The 21,675-nt window shown below is 38.2% G+C and overlaps 1 protein-coding gene across 1 annotated transcript in view; it reads right to left on the bottom strand.

The window, feature by feature from the left end:
• Nucleotides 1-7,524: 7,524 nt before the first annotated feature.
• Nucleotides 7,525-21,675, bottom strand: part of EXD1 (exonuclease 3'-5' domain containing 1) — a 35,565-nt gene continuing 21,414 nt past the window's right edge. Inside the window, exons 7-11 of the mRNA XM_030320264.1 lie at nt 19,038-19,142; nt 18,875-18,955; nt 13,921-14,064; nt 13,065-13,256; nt 7,525-8,544 (exon numbers count right to left, since the gene is read on the bottom strand). Of these exons, the coding sequence (XP_030176124.1) occupies nt 7,906-8,544; nt 13,065-13,256; nt 13,921-14,064; nt 18,875-18,955; nt 19,038-19,142 (1,161 nt within the window). The 3' untranslated portion in view covers nt 7,525-7,905. The remainder of the gene's footprint in view (nt 8,545-13,064; nt 13,257-13,920; nt 14,065-18,874; nt 18,956-19,037; nt 19,143-21,675) is intronic.

The following is a 21,675-nucleotide window of genomic DNA, read 5'->3' as shown; positions in this document are numbered from 1 at the left end:
TAGTCTAGTTTTGGTATCAGAGTAATATCATTATTCATGGCCTCATAAAATGAAGTGGGAAGTGACTCCTCCTTCTTTATTTCTTGTAAGTATTGCTATTATTGTTTCCTTAGATATTCACCAGTGAAGCTAACTGGGTACAAAGTTTGCTCTAGGGAAAGTTTCAAATTATGAATAAAATTTGTTTAACTGACTTAGACCTATTCAGGTTTTCTATTTCTTGTCTTTTTTCATTTTTATTAAAAAAATTTTTTTGGGGCGCCTGGGTGGCGCAGTCGGTTAAGCGTCCGACTTCAGCCAGGTCACGATCTCGCGGTCCGGGAGTTCGAGCCCCGCGTCAGGCTCTGGGCTGATGGCTCAGAGCCTGGAGCCTGTTTCCGATTCTGTGTCTCCCTCTCTCTCTCTGCCCCTCCCCCCTTCATGCTCTGTCTCTCTCTGTCCCAAAAATAAATAAACGTTGAAAAAAAAAATTAAAAAAAAAAATTTTTTTTTAATGTTTATTTCTGAGACAGAGAGAGCATGAGAGGGGGAGCGGCAGAGAGAGAGGGAGGCACAGAATCAGAAGCAGGCTCCAGGCTCTGAGTTGTCAGCACAGATCCCAGAGCCCCACACGGGGCTTGAACTCGAAAACTGTGAGATCATGACCTGAGCTGTAGTCGGTCGCTCAACCGACTGAGCCACCCAGGCACCCCATTGTCTTTGTTTTTTAATAAAAATTCTTTTATATTATTCCAATAAAAAATACATTCATACAGGGGCACCTGGGTGGCTCGTTCACTTAAGCAACCACCGTTTGATTTCAGCTCAGGTCAAGATCTCACAATTTATGACTTTGGGCCCTGCATTGGGCTCTGCGCTGTCGGTGTTGAGCCTGCTTGGAATTCTCTCTCTCTTCCTCTCTCTGCCCCTTCCCCACTCACACGTGCACTCTCTTCCCCTCTTTCTCTAAATAAACATTTCAAAAATACATTCATACAGAAATATAACAATCTTGCAAAACCAACTTCAAATAAAATCTTTAAAACAAAATTTTACAAACATTCTTTTAAGGTTTTCTATGTGGTGATTTATGTTTTTCAATGATTTGTGCTTTTCACTGAATTTTGGTGGTTTGTGTTTTTCAGTGAATTTGCCCATTTCGACTAATTGTTCAATTTGAGGGCACAGAACTGTCCACAGTAGTCCACTGTTATCCTTTTAATATATGTATGATCTATACTGATGATCTCTCTTTCATTCCTGATATTGGTGATTTGTGTTTTTGTTTTGTTTCATTTTTTATCTTGGTCAATATAGTTAACAGTCGAGCAATTTTATTGATATTTTCAGCCAATTAGGTGTTGGTTTTATTGATTTTTCTGTCTACTTTTAATTGTATTGATTTCTACTCTTAACATTACTCATTTTATCCTCTACTTACCTCATGTTTACTAATCTTTTTTCAGTTTAAGATAGAAGCTGAGATCATTGACTTAAGATCTTCCATGTTTACTAGGTAAATAAAGATATAAATTTCCAGGGCGCCTGGGTGGCTCAGTTGGTTAAGTGTCCAAACTCTTGGTTTTAGCTCATGATCTCATGGTTTCATGAATTCGAGTCCTGCATCGGGCTCCATGTTGACAGTGCAGAGCCTGCTTGGGATTTTTGGTCTCCCTCTCTCTCTGCCCCTTCCCCACTTATGCTGTCTCTATCTCTCTCAAAATAAATAAATAAACTTAAAAATTAAAAAAAAAAGATATAAATTTCCTTCTGTGCTTATCTTTAATAGTTTTGTTTTTGTTTGTTTGTTTTACTGCAACCAGCAATAGACGCACACTTACCCCAGGCATACAACCAAGAAAAAGTTTCACGAAACAATATTTTCCCTTACTATGTGCAATACACTCTGATATTTTCTATTCCTTCTCATTGTTTAAGAAATGCTACTCATGACTAAATTGAAGCATAGTCTAGACTTTTTTCTTTTTGCAATGACTTATGTTATTTTAAGATCAGATTGCTGATTATGCCCTGATTACAGTTTGACAGCTCTTCCTGTTTGAGGAGGTCTATTAAATTGTAGAGTCACTGGCTCAAATCCGGCTCAAATCCTAAGAGAATATGGAAAAGAATTTATCAAACTTTGTCTTAGGGTGAACCTAGCAATTTAGCTAAGATTGTTTCATATAACAATAAACATCTCTTTCTATAATATCTCTAAAGAGAGCTCTGAAGGCATTTCAAAGATATTTTTTATCATGAGTATATAGACTTTGGCTTTATTTTAGGGTTTCTATGATTTAAATATTTTATCTGTAACTTTATCCTTACTTAGAGATCAGGGACATTTATTGAGATTCAAACATCCCAAATATTTATGTTTTCATTAATTTTCATAATATCCAATGCAGGTAAGTTATAAAATTTGACAGGAAACTTTGCATTTATAAATGAATAAGTTAGAATTTTAAAGGTCATAAGTATGCCATGCCTCTCAAGAAAAAAATCTAATGTTCTCAATGATGCATCATTACTACAAAAATTGGAGGTGGAAATATAATTGGTTAACACTTTTGGAAAGTAACTTAGCAAGAGCTTAAAATTTTTTTTTTATTTTAACTTGTTTTAATTTTTATCTTTTAAAGTTTACAACCAAATTAGTTAGCATATAGTGCAACAATGATTTCAGGAGTAGATTCCTTAGTGCCCCTTACTCATTTAGCCCATCCCCCCCCCCCCCACAACGCCTCCAGTAACCCTCAGTTTGTTCTCCATATTTATGAGTCTCTTCTGTTTTGTCCCCCTCCCTGTTTTTATATTCTTTTTGTTTCCTTTCCCTTATGTTTATCTGCTTTGTCTCTTAAAGTCCTCATATGAGTGAAGTCATATGATTTTTGACTTTCTCTAATTTCGCTTAGCATAATACCCTCCAGTTCCATCCACATAGTTGCAAATGGCAATCATTCTTTCTGATTGCTGAGTAATACTCCATTGTGTGTATATATATATATATATATACCACGTCTTCTTTATCCATTCATCTATTGATGGACATTTGGGCTCTTTCCATACTTTGGCTATTGTTGATAGTGCTGCTATAAACAGGGGGGTGCATGTGTCCCTTCAAAATAGCACACCTTTATCCCTTGGATAAATGCCTAGTCATGCAATTACTGGGTCACAGGGTAGTTCTATTTTTAGTTTTTTGAGGAACCTCCATACTGTTTTCCAGAGTGGCTGCACCAGCTTGCATTCCATTAAAATTTTTTTTTTAATGTTTATTTATTTTTTAGAGAGATAGAGTGTGAGCAGGGGAGGGGCAGAGAGCGAGGGAGACACAGAATCTGAAGCAGGCTCCAAGCTCTGAGCTGTCAGGACAGAGTCCCAAACAGGACTTGAACTCACGAACTGTGAGATCATGACCTGAGCGAAGTCAGATGCTCAATCAACTGAGCCACCCAGGCACCCCTAGCAAGAGGTTTAAAAAAATTTTTGTAATAACAAAAACAAGAAAACCTCTTTGACCTGCTGTTTCTATTTCTGCAATTTCACTGTAACAAAATGATTCAAAACATAGAAAAAGCTTTGCGATAGCTTTAAAAAGCATGAAATAAGGAATTGGAAACAAGCTGAATATATCACAATATAGTTAAATAAACCATACAGCACTTTCTTAGAAATATTATGTAGTCATTAAAAAATCTTTACAAAGTTGTGCAACAGCATAGGAAGACATTCATAAAGTAGAATATTCACATATCTATGATTACAACTGTGTAGGAGCCAAAATCCTATGCATAAACACTGGAATTAACAAAAGTGCTTTTACTGTTGGGTTAGAGAAATAAGAGTAAATTTTTTATTTTCCTGTATTTTCCAAATCCTATTTAATAGTACATGAATATTAAAATTTAACATCTACTAAACAAATAAAAATAAAAGTAAACATCTACTGGGGCACCTGGGTGGCTCAGTCAGTTGAGTATCTGGCTCTTGATTTTAGCTCAGGCCATGATCCCAGGGTTATGGGATTGAGCCCCAAGTCGGGCTCCATACTGTACATGGAACCTTCTTGAAATTCTCACTTTCTGTCTCTTTCCCCCCCCAACATCGCCTGCCCCCCACAGACTCGCTCTCTCTCTCTCTCTCTCTCTCGCAAAATAAAATTAAACATCTACTAAAAATGTTGTCTGTTAGGATAATGAAATGGAAAAATATATGACTTAAAAAACAAACTAAGTGTATTTACATTATAGTTATGACTGTTTCAAGTTTGTGGGCCGGGAGGGGGGGGGAGAGAGAGAGGAAGAGAATGAAATAAGATTCAAAGAAAAACACCAAGGGGCGCCAGGATGACTCAGTTGGTTAAGCATCTGACTTGGACTCAGGTCATGATCTTCCCATTGGTGAGTTCAAGCCCCGCTTTGGGCTCTGTGCTGTTACCTTGGAGCCCAGAGCCTGCTTCAGATACTGTGTCTCCCTTTATCTCTGTCCCTCCCCCACTCACACTCGGTCTGTCTCAAAAATAAATAAAAATGTTTTAAAAATTAAAAAGAAAAAAAAACACCGAAATACTAGGAAGGATTATATAATGTGAGATGATATTTTTTTCTCCTTATTCTCTAAATTTCCTGTAAGGTATTTATTTGTGTTACTACTATAATAAATGCCTAGCAAGTATACCTTGCTAAATACCCAGAGGCCCCCTACTTTACCCAGGGGCCTCATCTCAGCTGGCTAGTGGCACTTGCCTTGTATCAAAACAATGAGAGGTCTATAGGGCATTAAAATTCTATTGTGTCGTGTTAGGATTTACCAAGCCCACAGCAAGATTGGAGGCAAAGCTGCTGCAGTGACTTTTCATAATATAGGTGAAAGAATATTGAATAGACCAAGAAACAACTCTGGTTCTATCCTGTGCATTTTTGTCCGGGGAAGTCATTGAACTCTGTTTCCTAATTCCCAAAGTAAAAGGGTCAGATTACATATAAGAAGTTCTAATTGTAGGTCATGTACAGAAAGGTGAGATTAGAAGTCAGACCTGAGTACAAGAGATGCGGGAAATTAGTATAAACTGCAGCAAGACCCCAAGAGTTTGGGAAACCATTTAGTAAGTTTATTAACTCTCAACTAGAAAAATACAGAGTAACTAAAGAAGTCAATGGTGGGTGGGAATAAGAACCTAGGATTTCCCAAAATTCTGGGCAAATGGAGACAAGAAGTCCGAGTAATGGCAAATAGCACTTGACAGGTCTTGAACAACACAGGGATTTTTCACTCTATTTATTTATCTATTTATTTGGGAGAGACAGAGACAGAGACAGAGACAGAGACAGAGACAGAGAGAGAGAGAGAGAGAGAGAGAAAGAGGGCAAGTGCATTCACACACAGAGGAGAGGAGCAGAGGAAAAGAGAATCTTAAGCAGGCTCCATGCTCAGCGCAGAGCCCCAGTAGGGCTCAATCCCTCAACCCTGGGATCATGACCTGAGAGGAAATCAAGAGTTGGGCCACTCAACCAACTGAGCCACCCAGGTGCCCCATGGGTTTTTCACTCTAGCCAAAAGAGAACTTCACAGTAGGAGCTGGGCACATACATGGGGTTTAGGTTGGCACTCCAGGATAGAATGAGGATGTGGAGAACACTGCAGTTCCAGGCATATGAGTGTCCACTGAGAAAATACTGTGATGAAACCCAAAACTTTCATTTAGTTCTGGGAGTCAAAGTACTTCTCAACTAGCACTGTCCAAAAGAACTTTCTCAAACGATGGAAATACTCTTCATCTGTGAGATTCAATACTATATAGTCCCTGGGCATATGGGACTACTGAATACTGGAAATATGCAAGTCCAACCAAGGAACTGAATTTCTAAATTTAATTAATTTAATCTTAAATTTCAATAGCCACACATACAGCCAGTGACTACCATATTGAGCAGCACAACAAAGGCCTAACACAGCCCAAAAGTTCTTTTTAAATATAGCCAAAACAGGGTGCCCGTGTGGCTCAGTCGGTTGGGTGACCGACTTCGGCTCAGGTCATGATCTCACAGTTCATGAGTTCGAGCCCTGTGTCGGGCTCTGTGCTGACAGCTCAGAGCCTGGAGCCTGCTTTGGATTCTATGTCTCCCTGTCTCTCTGCCCTATTCCCACTCATGCTCTGTCACTCTCTGTCTTAAAAATAAATAAAACCTTAAAAAAATTTTTTTTAAATTACAGCCAAAACAAACATAATGAAACAAAAAAGCTTTTTTTGAATATGAAGAATATTTCATTTTTGTTTGTAGCCTGTATGTATATATGTTGTGTGTAGTAATTTACTAGTTCCATAAGAAGTTAAATCAATTCTAGGAATTTTACAAGAATTCAGACCCTTTCCAGAGTAAACTTAGATTAACCACATTCTGAAATACATCTGAAATACATCTGAAGATGTATTTACCCAAGATGAAGCAGAAGCCATCTTGGCCCCACATGACCTTCTAAACTAAGGAAAAAGTGAGACACAGCAACAGCAGGGCTGTTGGGCCTGACTGTTCTTGGGCCTGATTTCATCTTGAGTTTAGACTAGATCTGGGCTTTGGAGTTTGGAAGGGCACAACTAGTCTTTCAATGGCACTCATAATAGAATCAGTGAGTGCAGACAAGGATGTTTCTAATTGTAGACTGTCCCTAAGTTTCCTACAAGCACAATAAATAATAGAACCTGTATGAGAGTCAACTTACAGATTTCTAGACTGGACTCCGGACCGAGAAATCCAGACATATTCTAACATATTCCTACTGTGATAAAACGAAGAAAAGAGATAATCCAATGCCAAAACAGGTTTATTGGTTATTGTATACAATAGAACGTGAGCACCTTGCAAGTATTCAATATAAAAAGGGCTCCGTACAAGCTGCCTTCCTTTCACCCTAAAAAAGTATACCAACTGGGTGCCTGGCTGGCTTGGTTGGTAGAAAAATGTGTCTCTTAGCCTCAAGTTCGTGAGTTCAAGCCCCATATTGGGTGTGGTCTACTTAAAATGAAAAAAAAATTTTTTTAAATTAAGAAAAAAAAAAAAGTATACCAACTCCAGGCAAAAGAGGGGAATCAAACTTTAAGTTTACACAATAAACATACTCAAAAGAAGCCCCTGCTTTCTTACAAAAATGGACAAAACCTTCTAAAAGTAAAGGGAATCAAAAGAAATTAAAACTGGGATACTGATGCCTGTTAAGAACATTAACTAGTGTCTGTCTATGACACAGACAAAACATTAAAATTTTTAAAAAGTCGGTATTTTCTCAGCTTTTTTGAGGTACAGTTGATAAATTAAAGTTAATATTTTAGGAAAATGTACTCAGGAAAAAAGTATTGGTAAAGTTATCAGTTCCCAATTTTTTTAAACTTATTGGCAAAAGTTTTACCAACCTTTTTCAGACCAAAAAATACAACAAAAGTCTAAAAGTAGGGGTGCCTGGCTGGCTAGTCAGTAGAGCATGTGACTTCAGATCTTGGGGTTGTGAGATGGAGCCCCAGGTTGGGCACAGAGCTTAAATTATTAAAAATAAAAACAAAAAAACAAAAACAAAACAAGAAGTTTAAAAGCATATAGCTTCCAGATACTAAGCCCGAGATTTTTCCCCTCCTCAAATCCTCCAAACCCAAATTATGAGAAATAATTTGCTCTGACCACCGGGAATATTTCCACACAGTGACATAATAAAAAAATTTACTTCTTCCATTATTTAACTTATTCATTCCCATTCTAATCAAATTCCAGGCATGTAGAAGTAAGCAATAGAATATCATTTTCCCTAAGGCGTTCCTTCGTGACTGAGGCAAAACTAAATTTCCAACATGACAAACTTAAGCTCTGAGGAAGGTACTGCTGGTAGAAGAAGTGAGCCACCTTCATGGTCTCAAAAACAAATCGCACATTTCTAAGACAGATTTGGAGAGGGATTTATCCAAGAATCAGTTTTCTCCAAGGCTGGACAGGGAGGAAACGTAGGAAACACGGCTTTTCTAAAAGGATGAAAGGTGTCACTTGGAGAGACTCTGGTTTCCTGAGGAAGGGAAGGAGACACTGAAATATCTTGTTTTGTGCATTTTAGATCTTCCTGGTTTTGCACCATCAGTAACTGTTCTATCTCCTCTTTCAAAGATAAACTTGTCTGAAACTCCTGTTTGGGTGTCTTACTGTGTTCTTTCTGAGCTATTCTCTGGTCCTCTAGCCTCTCTGACTCAAGGCAAATGAGTTTATTGATAGAATCCTCGTTGGTTTCTTCCTTCATGGGAGGTACATGTTGAGTTTCTGTTGAAGTCTGTTTATTCTTAGATTCTTCTTTCAGCAAATTTACATGATGAGTTTCATTTAGTACAGAATTTTTACAAAGTAAGGAAAACCCTACTTTTCCCTCTTTCCCTGCTGTCTCTGGCACTGATTTCTTTGGATGTACCCTTGTCCTTATTAGGAGTCCCTGTGCATTCACCCTATATTCTTTTGCAGCTCTCTCTCTGCGCTGCTTCTGGAAATCCTTGAGTTGAAGAAGCTCTTCTGGAAGCTCCATACATGTAGGCTAAGAAAAGAAAACAACACAAGTCTGCTGTAACCAAACTTCTAAATATGGTCCTTAAAATCACTTGCACTACACTTAAAAGTATTTAGTAAGTGAGGATCAACTCAAATGTGTTCTTATAGCTCCCTCTAGTGTATTCAACTATAGTAGTACTATTTTTTTTTATTATTAACAAACATATTTTAACTTAATTTTTTTAAGTTTATTTATTTTGAGAAAATAGAAAGAGAGAGAGAGAGAGAGAGAGAGAGAGAGAGAGAGCGAGCAAGCACACAGGAATGGGGCAGAGAGAGAGGAAGAGAATCCCAAGCAAGATCCTCATTGTCAGTGCACAGCCTGATGTTGGGCTCAAACTCATGAACCATGAGATCATGACCTGAGCTCAAGTTGGAGGCTCAACCGAGTGAGCCACCCAGGCGCCCCTTAACTTAAATATTTTGAATCCACAGTTATGTGTGTGTGTGTGTGTGTGTGTGTGTATGTATAAAGATTACACAATTAGAAGTGTTCCCTCCAACCTGAGGTCCCAATTGCCTTAGCAAGGGCACTTTCTAAAAAGCAATTTCTTATGTAGCCTCCCAAAGATAGTCTATGCATCTGTGATTATGTGTGTATAAATATCCTTTACTAAATATTTATCTTCTCATTGGATTGCATTTTTCAATTTTTGTTTTCTCTCAAACTTTTATTTTGATAACTCTTTCTAAAAATTATTTTATACAAATGGTTAACAGTGTTATATATCCTACTGCATTTTGATTTTTTAAAGTTTCTTTATTACTGAGAGAGAGAGAGAGAGAGAGAGAGCGAGCATGGGCGGGGGAGGAGCAGAGAGAGGGAGACACAGAATCCAAAGCAGGCTCCACAATGCAGGGCTCGAACTCGCGAACTGCAAGATCATGACCTGAGCCAAAGTTGGACGCTTAACTGACTGAACCACCCAGGTGCCCCTGCATCTTGATTTTTTAAGCCATAAAGTTTACCTTGGACATTCTTCTATAGTAGCATTTAAAAAAAAATTTTTTTTTCAACGTTTATTTATTTTGGGGACAGAGAAAGAGAGCATGAATGGGGGAGGGGCAGAGAGAGAGGGAGACACAGAATCGGAAACAGGCTCCAGGCTCTGAGCCATCAGCCCAGAGCCCGACGCGGGGCTCGAACTCACGGACCGCGAGATCGTGACCTGGCTGAAGTCGGACGCTTAACTGACTGCGCCACCCAGGCGCCCCTATAGTAGCATTTTTAAGGGCTGTATGGATATGCCATAATTTATTTAACCAAATCCATATAGATGGATATTTGGGTTGTTTCCAGTATTCTGTCATTACATAAATGCTACAATAAAGAACATATTAAGAAAATGTTCTCTTTGTTACACGAGGCAAATAATTTTTCCCAGGTTGCTTGCCTTTTGACTTTCTTCACAGTATTTCCACCAAACAAAAATTTTAAACTCATATTTATTCATCTTTTATGATTTCAGAGTATTTCTGCATTACATAGAAAGGCATTCCCTCATACAACTCAGTAGCAAAATAGCAAATGGTAATCCAATTTAAAAATGAACGAAGGACCTGAATTGACATCTTTTCCAAGAAGACATTCAAATGGCCAATAGGTATATGAAATGTATCTGACATCACCAATCATCAGGGAAATGCAAATCCAAACCACAATGAGTTGTCACCTCAGACCTGTTAGGATGGCTATTATCAAAATGATGGCAAGAATGTGGAGAAAAGGGAACTCTTATGCACAGGTGGCAGGAATAGAAATTGAATTGGTATAGCTATTATGGAAAACAGTATGGAATTCCTTAAAAAGTTAAAAATAGAACTACCATACAGTCCAACAATCTCACATCTGGGTATATATACAAAGGAAATGACTGCACTATCTCAAAGAGACATCTGCACTCCCTTTATATTGTAGCATTATTCATAAGAGCCAACTTGTGTCTATCAATGCATGAATGGATAAAAAAAAATGTTACTCTCTCTCTCACTCACTCACACACACCCACGTACGCACGCACAATGGAATATTATTTAGCCATAAAAAAAGAAAAAAATCCTGCCATTTGTGACACTGATGCAATTAGAGGGCATTATGCTGAGTGAAATAAACCAGACAGAGAAAGACAAATACTGTATGGTATCACTTATATGTGGAATTAAAAAAAAAAAAGCTGATTTCATAGAAACAATAGAATGGGGGTTGCAAGGGGATGGGGGGGAAGGGAAAAGAGGGAGATGTAGGTCAAAGGGTGCAAACTTTCAGTTACAAGAAAAATAAATTTTGAAGGTCTAATGTTCAGTATGGTAACTATAGTTAATAATTTGGTATTGTATATTGAAAGTTGCTGAGATCAAATCTTCAGCATTTTCACCATACACGCACAGAGTTAACTATATGAGGTGACAAATGTGTTAATTATCTTAGTGTCAATAATGATTCCCACAATGTATATGTATAGCAAATTTTCACAATGTACGCTTTAACTATATACAATTAATTTTATCAATTATTCCTCAATGAATTGGGGTGGGGGGAAGAAAAGCATTCCTTATTGTGAAATAATTTTCTTTTAATTCTTTTTTCTCCAATAATTTTATAATCTCACTGTTTACATAAATACTTGATCCAAGGAGTTTACTTTGGTAATAAAAGAAATAGTAATCCAACTCTGATCTCCTCCCCTACAATAGTTAGTCAATTGCCTAAAGCCATTTATTGAATAATTATCTTTTTATCATTAATTGGAAATTCTACCTTTATCCCAACCATACCGATAGATATATATTGGAGCTACTGCTGGGTTCTCTACTATTTTCCATTGATCTGCCTACACACGTACCAGTCACAAACTTTTAATTTTTAATTTTTTGTTTGTTTGTTTTTAACTAATCTCTGTACCCAAAGTGGCAAACTCACAGCTCCGAGATCAAGAGTCATATGCTCTACTGGCTGAGCCAGCCAGGCGCCCCACACCTGTTTTATTTAATATAGACTTAAATGTTTTCATAGCTGACAGGATTATTCTTATTTATATTTATCTTTATAAACACTACAATCATAGTTTGCAAAAATAAAGCTGCTGTTAATATTTTTCTTAGAATAGAGGTAAATTCAAAAGTTAATTCAGGAATAACTGATTGCTAAAAATAGTGTCACCATTCATTTAAGTCCTCTTATGTCATTCAGTAATATTTTAATGTTTTCTTTATCTCTATATTTCACATTTCTTATAATATTTATTTCTAGGTATTCTACCTTTTGTTACAATCATATAAGTGGATGTTTTCTCCCATTATGTTTTCTTGCTGTGTGTATGGATGTAGGAAAGCTATCACGTTTTATATCAGTATTCATTTTACTAAATTGTTCCTTTGTGGTAATCTTTTTCCATTGATTTTCTTCAGTTTTCAGTTGTATCATAGGCCAGGCATAATTGTGATTCATCCTGTTCAATTTTTGTAGTTTGTCTTTTTTTTTTCCTTCAAATTTAATTGGCTAATAGCTTCAAAAAAATGTTAAAGTAGTTGTGGTAGTCACAATTTTTGTATTTTCTTGATATTAATGGGAATGCTGTTAGTGTTCCCAATCAAACATTATGTAGACTTCTTGCTTGTGATATATGTTTTATCACGCATTCCAACTTTAATCAGTAATGTATATAGAATATTACCAAATTTTTTCAGCACTAAACAGTGAGAACAAAATAAAGTTATAAAACTCCTTAGTTTTATGATGATAAATGAGAGATATTTAAATTCTCCAATCAAACCAGGTATGCAAGAATTTTTATAATTTTTTGTTGTTGTTAAACAGTGAGAGCAAAATACAGGAAAGTTACATTTTTTTCAGCATGCATGAGATAATCATAAGACTTTGTTTGTTCCAGTAAAATGAATAATTTGCTAATAGTAAAGCAGAAACCAGCAGCACGTTAAAAGATACTAAAAGATGTATTAGTATAATACATCTAAGTAGGGATCATACCAAAAATGCTATTACTTTATTTAGGATTTTGCTTCAGTATTCCTAAGTGAAAATGGTTAATAGCAGCAGACTGTAACCCTTTTATGTAAGGAGTCAAATAATAAATATTTTAGCCACAAATGCTCTCTGTTGCATACACTTTTTTTAAACAATCCTTTAAAACTATAACAACCATTCTTACCTTCGAGCTGCATAAAACAATCTGTGGGCCAGACGTGGCCTTAGGGCTATAGTTTGCCAACTCCAGGTCTACAGTTCTGTTACATTATGCTGGCTTCTTAAAAATTAGTAATTAAATCTTAAATTTATTCATTCCTTGACAGAACATAACTTAATATTGTGAAAAAGTACTCAAAGAGATGAATTAAGCCCAAGCTATAGCCCCTTCAAAAATATTTATTACCAAGTTGGCCTCAGGATTTGCTGTAGCTGTGAAAAGTGGGCATCACTGTGCCCTCCACGAGGACCAAGACAGAAGTGGAAGTCCTAAAAATACAGTCACAGACAGCTGTACCTACCTCGGTGCCTCCCAGGCGATCTGCGGACCCTTCTCGATAGGTGTTTAGATAACCATCCACAAGGGTGGTTAGGTCAGACATCATCTCATCCAGGAGTACCAAACGAAGGGGTAGTAGGTAGGTAGCCTCTAGGGCCAAAATTTTCAGTAAAGATGGTGAAAGAGGTCGTGTGAACCACACTTCTGGATTTTCCTAGAAACACCAAAACAATTTTCTCTGAATAATAAGCAAAACTTTAAAGAAAGTAAATGTTTATTCAAGAGTTGCTTAGGAGTTACTGTCATTTTCTTCAGTTATTATCTTCTATCTTCACACTCTGGCTAGCCTTCCGAAAATATACACAAACAATTCATGTATGTATGAGTGTGTGTATGTTAGAGGGAAAAGATGGAATGGGAGGGTGAGAGAAAGAGAGAGGTGGATCAATCAATTGACCCATCAATCAATCAGGACTTCCCATTCAAAACTGAAGTAGACTTAATTATAGGACCAAAACTGAGGCCAATATAGTCATGACCTAAGTTTGTAGGCAGAGCTATTAGGAACTAAGGAAAATTTACCTTACTTTTGGAGAAATAATTGGGATGATTTTTCTTCCATCACCTTAATCCATATTCCCAACAATATGGGAATTCTCTTCCCCTGGAGAATTGCAAATTTATTTCAGAGTACAAATCTGAATCCTGGCTTTTATTCACTTGAGATCACAAACTATTTCCATTTGAAACAATTAAGATTTTGGCAATGCTCATATGCTTACATAACAACTGTCAGTTGTCTATATAATATGATGATAATCCTGCTCACAAAACACTTGAAAAAATTAATGTCATGTGGGACATTCTTTAATACCCACCTGAATCAATTTTTGTCTCTCTTCCAGAAAGGAGAGATATTTAGGGGCTACTTTAAGGTGTCTGATTAAACTCTCCTGTAAAGAACTGATGCAATTTGGAAGAAAGCCACCTGTTTCCATGGAAAACTGAAGGACATCTGCTACCTGTGGCATTAAAAAAAAAAAAAAAAAGACTTGTCTGTACAATATAGAATATTTATAGAGACCTATCTCATGGCATAAATAGAAATATATTTAGAAAAATGTCATTAAATACCATTTTCCCCAAAGACCCACATGATAGATAATGCCAACAGAAAAGATGTTCAGTCAACTTATTCTAAAAAATTAGGAGGAAAAAAAAAGGAAAAGGATCACCCAACTTTAATGTATCCTTGTCTACTTTGTCTTCTACTCCTTTTATTTGCCTGCCTTACAGTTATCTATTACTCTTTGGTGCCTTTAGACAATGGAGAAAGGAAAATAAATTTCAATAAGTGTTTGTATTACTTATCAGCAACTCTGGGAAAGTGTTGGTAAGGAAAGCGAATAAAATTAAGAAATGGAAGGGCACCTGATTGGCATAGTTGGTAGAGCATTCGACGACTCTTGATCTCAAGGTTGTGAATTGAAACCCCATGCTGGGTGTAAAAATAACTTAAAAATAGTAAAATCTTTAAAAAAATTAAGAATTGGACATATTATTTAATCTGTGTGTGGCAGGCTAAATAATGGCCCCCAGAGACATCCATATCCTAACCCCTGGAATCTGTCAATGTTATCTTATATGGCAAAATGACTTTGTAGGAGTGATTAAGGTAAGGATATTGAGGTAGGGAGATTCTCTTGAATTATACAGGTGGGCCCTAAATGTAACAATAAGAGGGAGGTGCAGAGAGATTTGATTATAGTCACGGGAGAAGGCGATCGGGTGATAGAAGCAGAGGTTGCAGTGGTGCACTCTGAAGATGGCAGGAGCCACAAGCCAAAGAATACAGGTAACACCTGTAAAGGCAAAGAAAGAGACTCCCCTCAGAGCCTCCAAAAGAAACCAACCCTGCTGACATCTTGACATTAGTTCAGTGAAAATGATTTCAGACTGCTGACCTCCAGAACCGTCAAAGAGCAAATTTATTTTGCTTTAAGCTGCTAAATTTGTGGTGATTTGTTACAAAAGCAATAGGAAATCAATACATTGTGTTAAAGGGAAAAAACTGGAAAAATTCTGAATTCTTGCTTCCTGTACTATGGAAACGTGAAAAGAAAATATGGAAAGATATGCCAACGTCTCCATATGGGGTCTAATCAAGAAGCCTAACGTGCTGACAGCTCAGAGCCTGGAGCCTGCTTCGGATTCTGTCTTCCTCGCTCTCTCTGCCCTCTTGCACTTGTGCTCTCTCTCTCTCTCTCTCTCAAAAATAAACATTTAAAAAAAAAAGTTGGGGTGCCTGGGTGGCTCAGTTGGTTAAGCGGCCGACTTCGGCTCAGGTCATGATCTCACAGTCCGTGAGTTCAAGCCCCGCGTCGGGCTCTGTGCTGACGGCTCAGAGCCTGGAGCCTGTTTTGGATTCTGTGTCTCCCTCTCTCTGACCCTCCCCTGTTCATGCTCTGTCTCTCCCTGTCTCAAAAATAAATAAAAATGTTAAAAAATAAAAAAATAAAAAAAAAAAAAGCCTGATGGCCTCAGGAGAACAATGAGAAATTCTCTTACATTAAAAAAATTTAATTTAATTCAAAGTTTATTTATTTCAGGGAGGGATGGAGAATGAGTGGGTGAGGGGCAGAGAGAGAGGCAACCAGAGAATCCCAAGCAGGCCCCTCGCTATCAGTGTAGAGCCAGATGCAGGGCTTGAATTCATGAACCATGAGATCATAACCTGAGCCAAAACCAAGAATCGTAGTCTTAACTGATTGAGCCGCCAAGGCACCCCCATTTTATGTATGTATGTATGTATGTATGTTTATTTATTTTTGGAAGAGAAAGAGAGACAGAGCATGAGCAGGGAAGGGGCAGAGAGAGGGGGACAAAGAATCTGAAGCAGGCTCTAGGCTTTGAGCTGTCAGCACAGAGCCCGATGTGGGGCTCGAACTCACAAACCGTGAGATCATGACCTGAGCCAAAGTCAGATGCTTAACTGACTGAGCCACCCAGGTGCCCCTGCCACATTTTATTTTTTTTAAAGAAGTTTTTATTTTTTAATTTTTTAAATGTTTATTTATTTATTTATTTATGAGACAGAGAGAGAGAGAGAGAGAGAGCAAGCAGGAGAGGGGCAAAGAGAGAGAGAGAGAGAGAGAGAGAGAGAGAGAGAGAGAGAGAATCCCAAACAGACTCCACGCTGCCAACACAGAGTCCAGTGAGGGTCTCAAACCCACAAACCATGAGATCATGACCTGAGCCAAAATCAAGAGTCAGATGCCCAACTGACTGAGCCACTCAGGCACCACTTAATTTTTTTTGAAAGAGAGCACGCGCACACACACACACACACATACACACATACACACGCACGTATGTGTGCACACAAGCAGGCGAGCGGCAGAGGCAGAGAATCTTTTTTTTTATATGTACATATTTATTTTTGAAAGAGAGAAAGTGGGAAGGAGGGACAGAGAGACAAGGAGACAGAGGATCCAAAGTGGGCTGAGAGCAGAGAGCCTGATGTGGGGACTCAAACTCACAAACCAGGAGATAGTGACCTGAGTCAAAGTTGGACGTTTAACTGACTGAGCCACCCAGGCACCCTTCTCTCTTAAATTTTGGAGGAAGCCAGACATAATTTCCATATAGTGAAAGATCCTGAAAGAAGGTCCAAGGAACATGTAAACAAGAGAAATGGTATAAAGTTCATCATGAGCAGATATATAAAGAGCAAACATGAACTACATTTAACAACATAAAATTGAACTTTTAGGAATATCTGCTAAAAATAATTGGCTAGGGGACACCTGGGTGGCTCAGCTGGTTAAGCATCTGACTCTTGATTTGGGCTCAGGTCATGATCTCATGGTCATGAGATTAAGTTCCATGCTGGGCTCCCTGATGAGCATGGAGCCTGCTTAAGATTCTCTCTCCCTCTCTCTCTCTCTCTCTCTCTCTCTTTCCCTCTGCCCTTCTCCCCCACTTGCCCACACTCTCTCTCACTAAAATAAAAACTTTTTAATTTAAACATTTTTATTTTTTATTTATTTAAAAAAAATTTTTTAATGTTTATTTTTGAGAGACAGAGCGTGAGCAGGGGAGGGGCAAAGAGAGAGGGAGACACAGAATCCAAAGCAGGCTCCAGGCTCTGAGCTGTCAGCACAGAGGCTGATGCGGGGCTCAAACTCATGAACTGTGAGATCATGACCTGAGCCGAACTCAGATGCTTAACTGATTGAGCCACCCGGACACCCCAAAAATTTTTTAAAAATTAAAAAAAATATGGGTGCCTGGGTGGCTGTCATTTAAGCGTCTGACTTCAGCTCAGGTCATGACCTCCCAGTTCTGAGTTCCAGCCACATATTGGGCTTTGCACTGACCGTGCAGAGCCTGCTTGGGATTGATTCTCTCTCCCTCTTTCTCTCTGCCCCTCCCCCACTTACACGCACACGTGTGCATGCTCTCTCTCTCTCTCTCTCTCTGAGTGAATAAACTTAAAAATTTCTTTAAGAAAAAAAAAAAAAAAAAAGAGGTGAGAGTGGGAGAGAGCCAAAGCATAAGAGACTCTTAAAAACTGAGAACAAACTGAGGGTTGATGGGGGGGTGGGAGGGAGGGGAGGGTGATGGGTATTGAGGAGGGCACCTTTTGGGATGAGCACTGGGTGCTGTATGGAAATCAATTTGACAATAAATTTCATATATTGAAAAAAATAAAAAAAATTTTCTTTAAATTGGCTGGGGCATAGAGATTATTTAAAATATAGTAATAATAATAATAATAATAATAATAATAATAAAATGAGGGATGACTGTGTGACTCAGTCAGTTGAGTGTGTACTTCAGCTCAGGTCATGATCTCACATTTCGGTTCCTAAGTTTGAGCCCCACATCAGGTTCAATGCTGTCAGTGCAGAGCTGGCTTTGAATCCTCTGCCTCCTTCTCTTTCTGCCCTTCCCCCACTTATGTGCACGTGCTCTCTCTCTCTCTCTCTCTCTCCCTCAAAAATAAGTAAACATTAAAAAAAAGATAACTGGCTAACTCATTATTTTAAACCTCTCCAAAGGCACTAGGCTTATGTATTCAACATGTCCCTTTAACTGGCATAAACCTAGAAGACTAGACGAACCTAAAGAAAACATAATGAAAACTAGTGGTTTTACTATTCTCACAGCCAAACCAGAAACACACATGAGCTCTAAGAGCTAGTTAGTATAAACTAAGGATTTCTTATTTCTCTAGAGTTCTTTAGAGCAGAGAAAAACCACATATATTCAGGCTATTTTGGCCTAGAATAGGCTTTGGGGGCATATCTAAGACAACCTGCTTCTCTGAGCTACATGCTGACTAGCCATCAATCCTAACTGATACATATGTGCTAAAGGCACAGATGTGATTATTTACCTCACATTAAGTGATTCATGTCAGACTTCTGAATGACCTCCAAATCCTTTGAGTTTTTGAATGCTGTAGAATATTGAGCTTGCTTCTTTTTTTTTTAATTTTGAGATTTTATTATTATTATTTTTTAAGTAATCTCTACACCCAGTGTGGGACTCAAATTCATGACTCTGAGATCAAGAGTTACATGCTCTACCAACTGGGCCATCCAGATGCCCCAGAGTTTGCTTCTTATTTGACAAATTCTGGAGCAAAATGAGGGGAAAAAATCCTAAATAATTTTAAGTAACTTTTCTGTAGTGCTTTCACAGTTCACCAAATGACAAGTGGACAAGAATGAGGCACACACAAAAATTCAATCACTCATCAGATAAGCCCTATTTCCTATAAAAGCTATATATGCTGGACTGAATCTATGGTTTCCCCGCATGTACCTGTGTGTCAAAGACATTATTCAGCAAAATTCCATACTGATGAGAGAGGCAATCAGAAAGCCAACGACAATCATGGATAACCTAAGGAATCAGAAGACAAAGACAGAGTAATTAGAACCTGGTTGCTAATCTTAATAGCTGAGGAATCAGCTTACACACTCACCTTCAAAATTCTCTTGTCTTCTAATACCATCTGAAGTCCATTGTTGAAAGCACGACTTCCCAGAAGGAAAATGTCAAATAAGTAAACTCGGCTATTTGTGGCTACCTACAAAAGACCATCCAGACATACAAAGGATAAAAAAGAACTAGGGAAGGGGATCTGAGGATCAAGAAAGACATGTGATAAAATATTTCACATCCTCACTTTTATTTTTTTTTAAGTTTTATTTATTTATTTTGAGAGAGACAGTCTCTGGGGAGAGGGCAGAAAGAGAGGGAGAGAGAGAATCCCAAGAAGGCTCCTCACTGCCAGTGCAGAGCCCAACACAGGGCTCAAACCCATGAACCACGAGATTATGACCCCAGCGAAAATCATGAATCAGATGCTGGGGTGCCTGGGGGGCTCAGTCAGTTGACTGTCTGACTTTGGCTCAGGTCATGATCTCAGGGTTTGTGGGTTCGAGCCCCACGTGAGGCTCTGTGCTGACAGCTCAGAGCCTGGAGCCTGCTTCAGATTCTGTGTCTCCCTCTCTCTCTCTACCCCTCCCCTGCTCACACTCTGTCTCTCTCTCTCAAAAATGAATAAACATTTAAAAAAATTTAAAAAAAAGCATTGGATACTCAACTGACTGAGCCCCCAGGCACTCCTCACATCCTCACTTTTTTTTTTTTTTTTTTGGTTTATTTATTTTTGAGAGAGTGAGAGACACAGAGCCCAAACAGGGGCGGGGCAGGGAAGAGACAGAGGTAGACACAGAATCCAAAGCAGGCTCTAGGCTCTGAGCTGTCAGTGCAGAGCCAGATGTGGGACTCGAACTCATAAACCATGAGATCATGGTCTGAGCCAAGGTCAGACGCTTAACTGAGTCACCCAGATGCCCCTCTCAGATTGTCACTTTTAAAGTAAACAATAGGCACTCAGTGATTCTTAGGAAAAAGAAGTTTAAAATAATCTAAGAAAAACTGTCACTGATTTTTCAAAAGAACAGAAAGAGACACAAGCTAGTGGATTTAGCCTTTTGCTTTTTACAGTTTCAAACTTAATGTTTTACCTTTCACGCATGGCATTTTAGCAATCCAAGGATTATAGGTTGAAAGGGAAGGAACAGCATTTCATTGTTAATAACAAAAAATGCTATTTCTCTGAGTCTCATAATATGCATGGTTGTGTTAGATGTTACGTAAAATTACTCATAAAAAGGGCATGTGGGTGGCTCAGTTGGTTGAGCCTCCGACTCTTGTATCGGCTCAGGTGGTGATCTTGCAGTTGTGAGGTCAAGGCCCACATCAGGCTCCAAGCTCAGTGAGGAGCCTGCTTGGGATTCTCTCTCTCCCTCTCTTTCTGCCCACCCCCCAACCCAAGCACATACGCACATACTCTCTATCAAATAAATGAAGATGAAAAAAAATACTACTCATAAGACAAGATCTCTGCCCTTTAGCAGTTTTAAAAAGGCAACAAATAAAGTGCCACAAATGGTAGGATGTGAAACGTGGCTTTTTAGATCAATTTTATACAATTATAAGAATTTCAGATTGTTTCTGATCATGAAGGTCACAAAGGCAGTACTATATTGCTGGATAATCTACTAAATCAGAGAATGAAGGCAAAGAGAGATCAAATAAGGTCTAGAGAGCCAGCGACATGGCAGTCTAATGCCATCTTTGTCATTTTAGGAGCTGTTGATATAGCTACAATTTCCAGGCCTACCTGGCACCCATTCTCAGATCTTTCATGTTGTCTGCTAAATTATGACACTTAAAATAGACACTCCCTGTGTTTTCTCTACTTCCTTAACTATATGAACTGAATAGGCACATTATAAAAGTTTGGAGAGTAATTCTCTGCTAGACTATAAACTCTGTGAGAGAACAGATTCACCACTGCACATATATCAACTAGAACAGAACTAGGAGCATGTATAGCTTAGACATTTCTTCGGTGAACCAATACATGCCACACATTGCTCCTTTCCATTTTTCATATGCAAACAATGTATATGGTTCTGAGAATATGCCTTCAGTTCTATATCCTGCTGTTTTCCACTCATAACTTTTCAAACATTTTTCTACATTGTACTCGTCATCAATTTTTGGCAGCTGTGTAAGATCTATCAAATCTACAGTAATGTCTCCTATTGTTAACTAAAGTGGTTTCTGATTTTTCACCATAAAATGATGCCAAGAGACTAGGTTCTCACATAATTTTTTTCATATTTTGAATTGAATTATTTAGGATACATACTTCATTGTAACCCTGAGAAGTGGGCAGATAGCCAATAATAATAAAATTGATAATCTCAATAGGTAGAGGTAGTTCCTGACTCAAAGAATATTCAGGCTGTTTTCTTGCCCCCCCTTAAAAACTGATGCTGCCGAGGTTGATCCAAAGCCCATCCTATAACTTTCCAAGGCTCACTACAAACATCTTTTGACATATTGGGATCCTTACCTGACATCTCCCAGGTCCATGAAAATGAAAATGATGTGGCAGAATACTGCTGTGGAATGCTACCAACCAGAAGGTAAAATAAAAATTCTTCACGTGTCTGTGTGGGTTTTTTTTAAGATTTTATTTTTGGGACACCTGGCTGGCTCAGTTGGTAGAGCACGTGACTCTTGATCTTGGAGTTGGAAGT

This window comes from Lynx canadensis, chromosome B3 (genome assembly GCF_007474595.2).
Source record: "Lynx canadensis isolate LIC74 chromosome B3, mLynCan4.pri.v2, whole genome shotgun sequence".
NCBI lineage: Eukaryota > Metazoa > Chordata > Mammalia > Carnivora > Felidae > Lynx > Lynx canadensis.
This window is presented reverse-complemented; position numbering and strand designations above follow the sequence as displayed.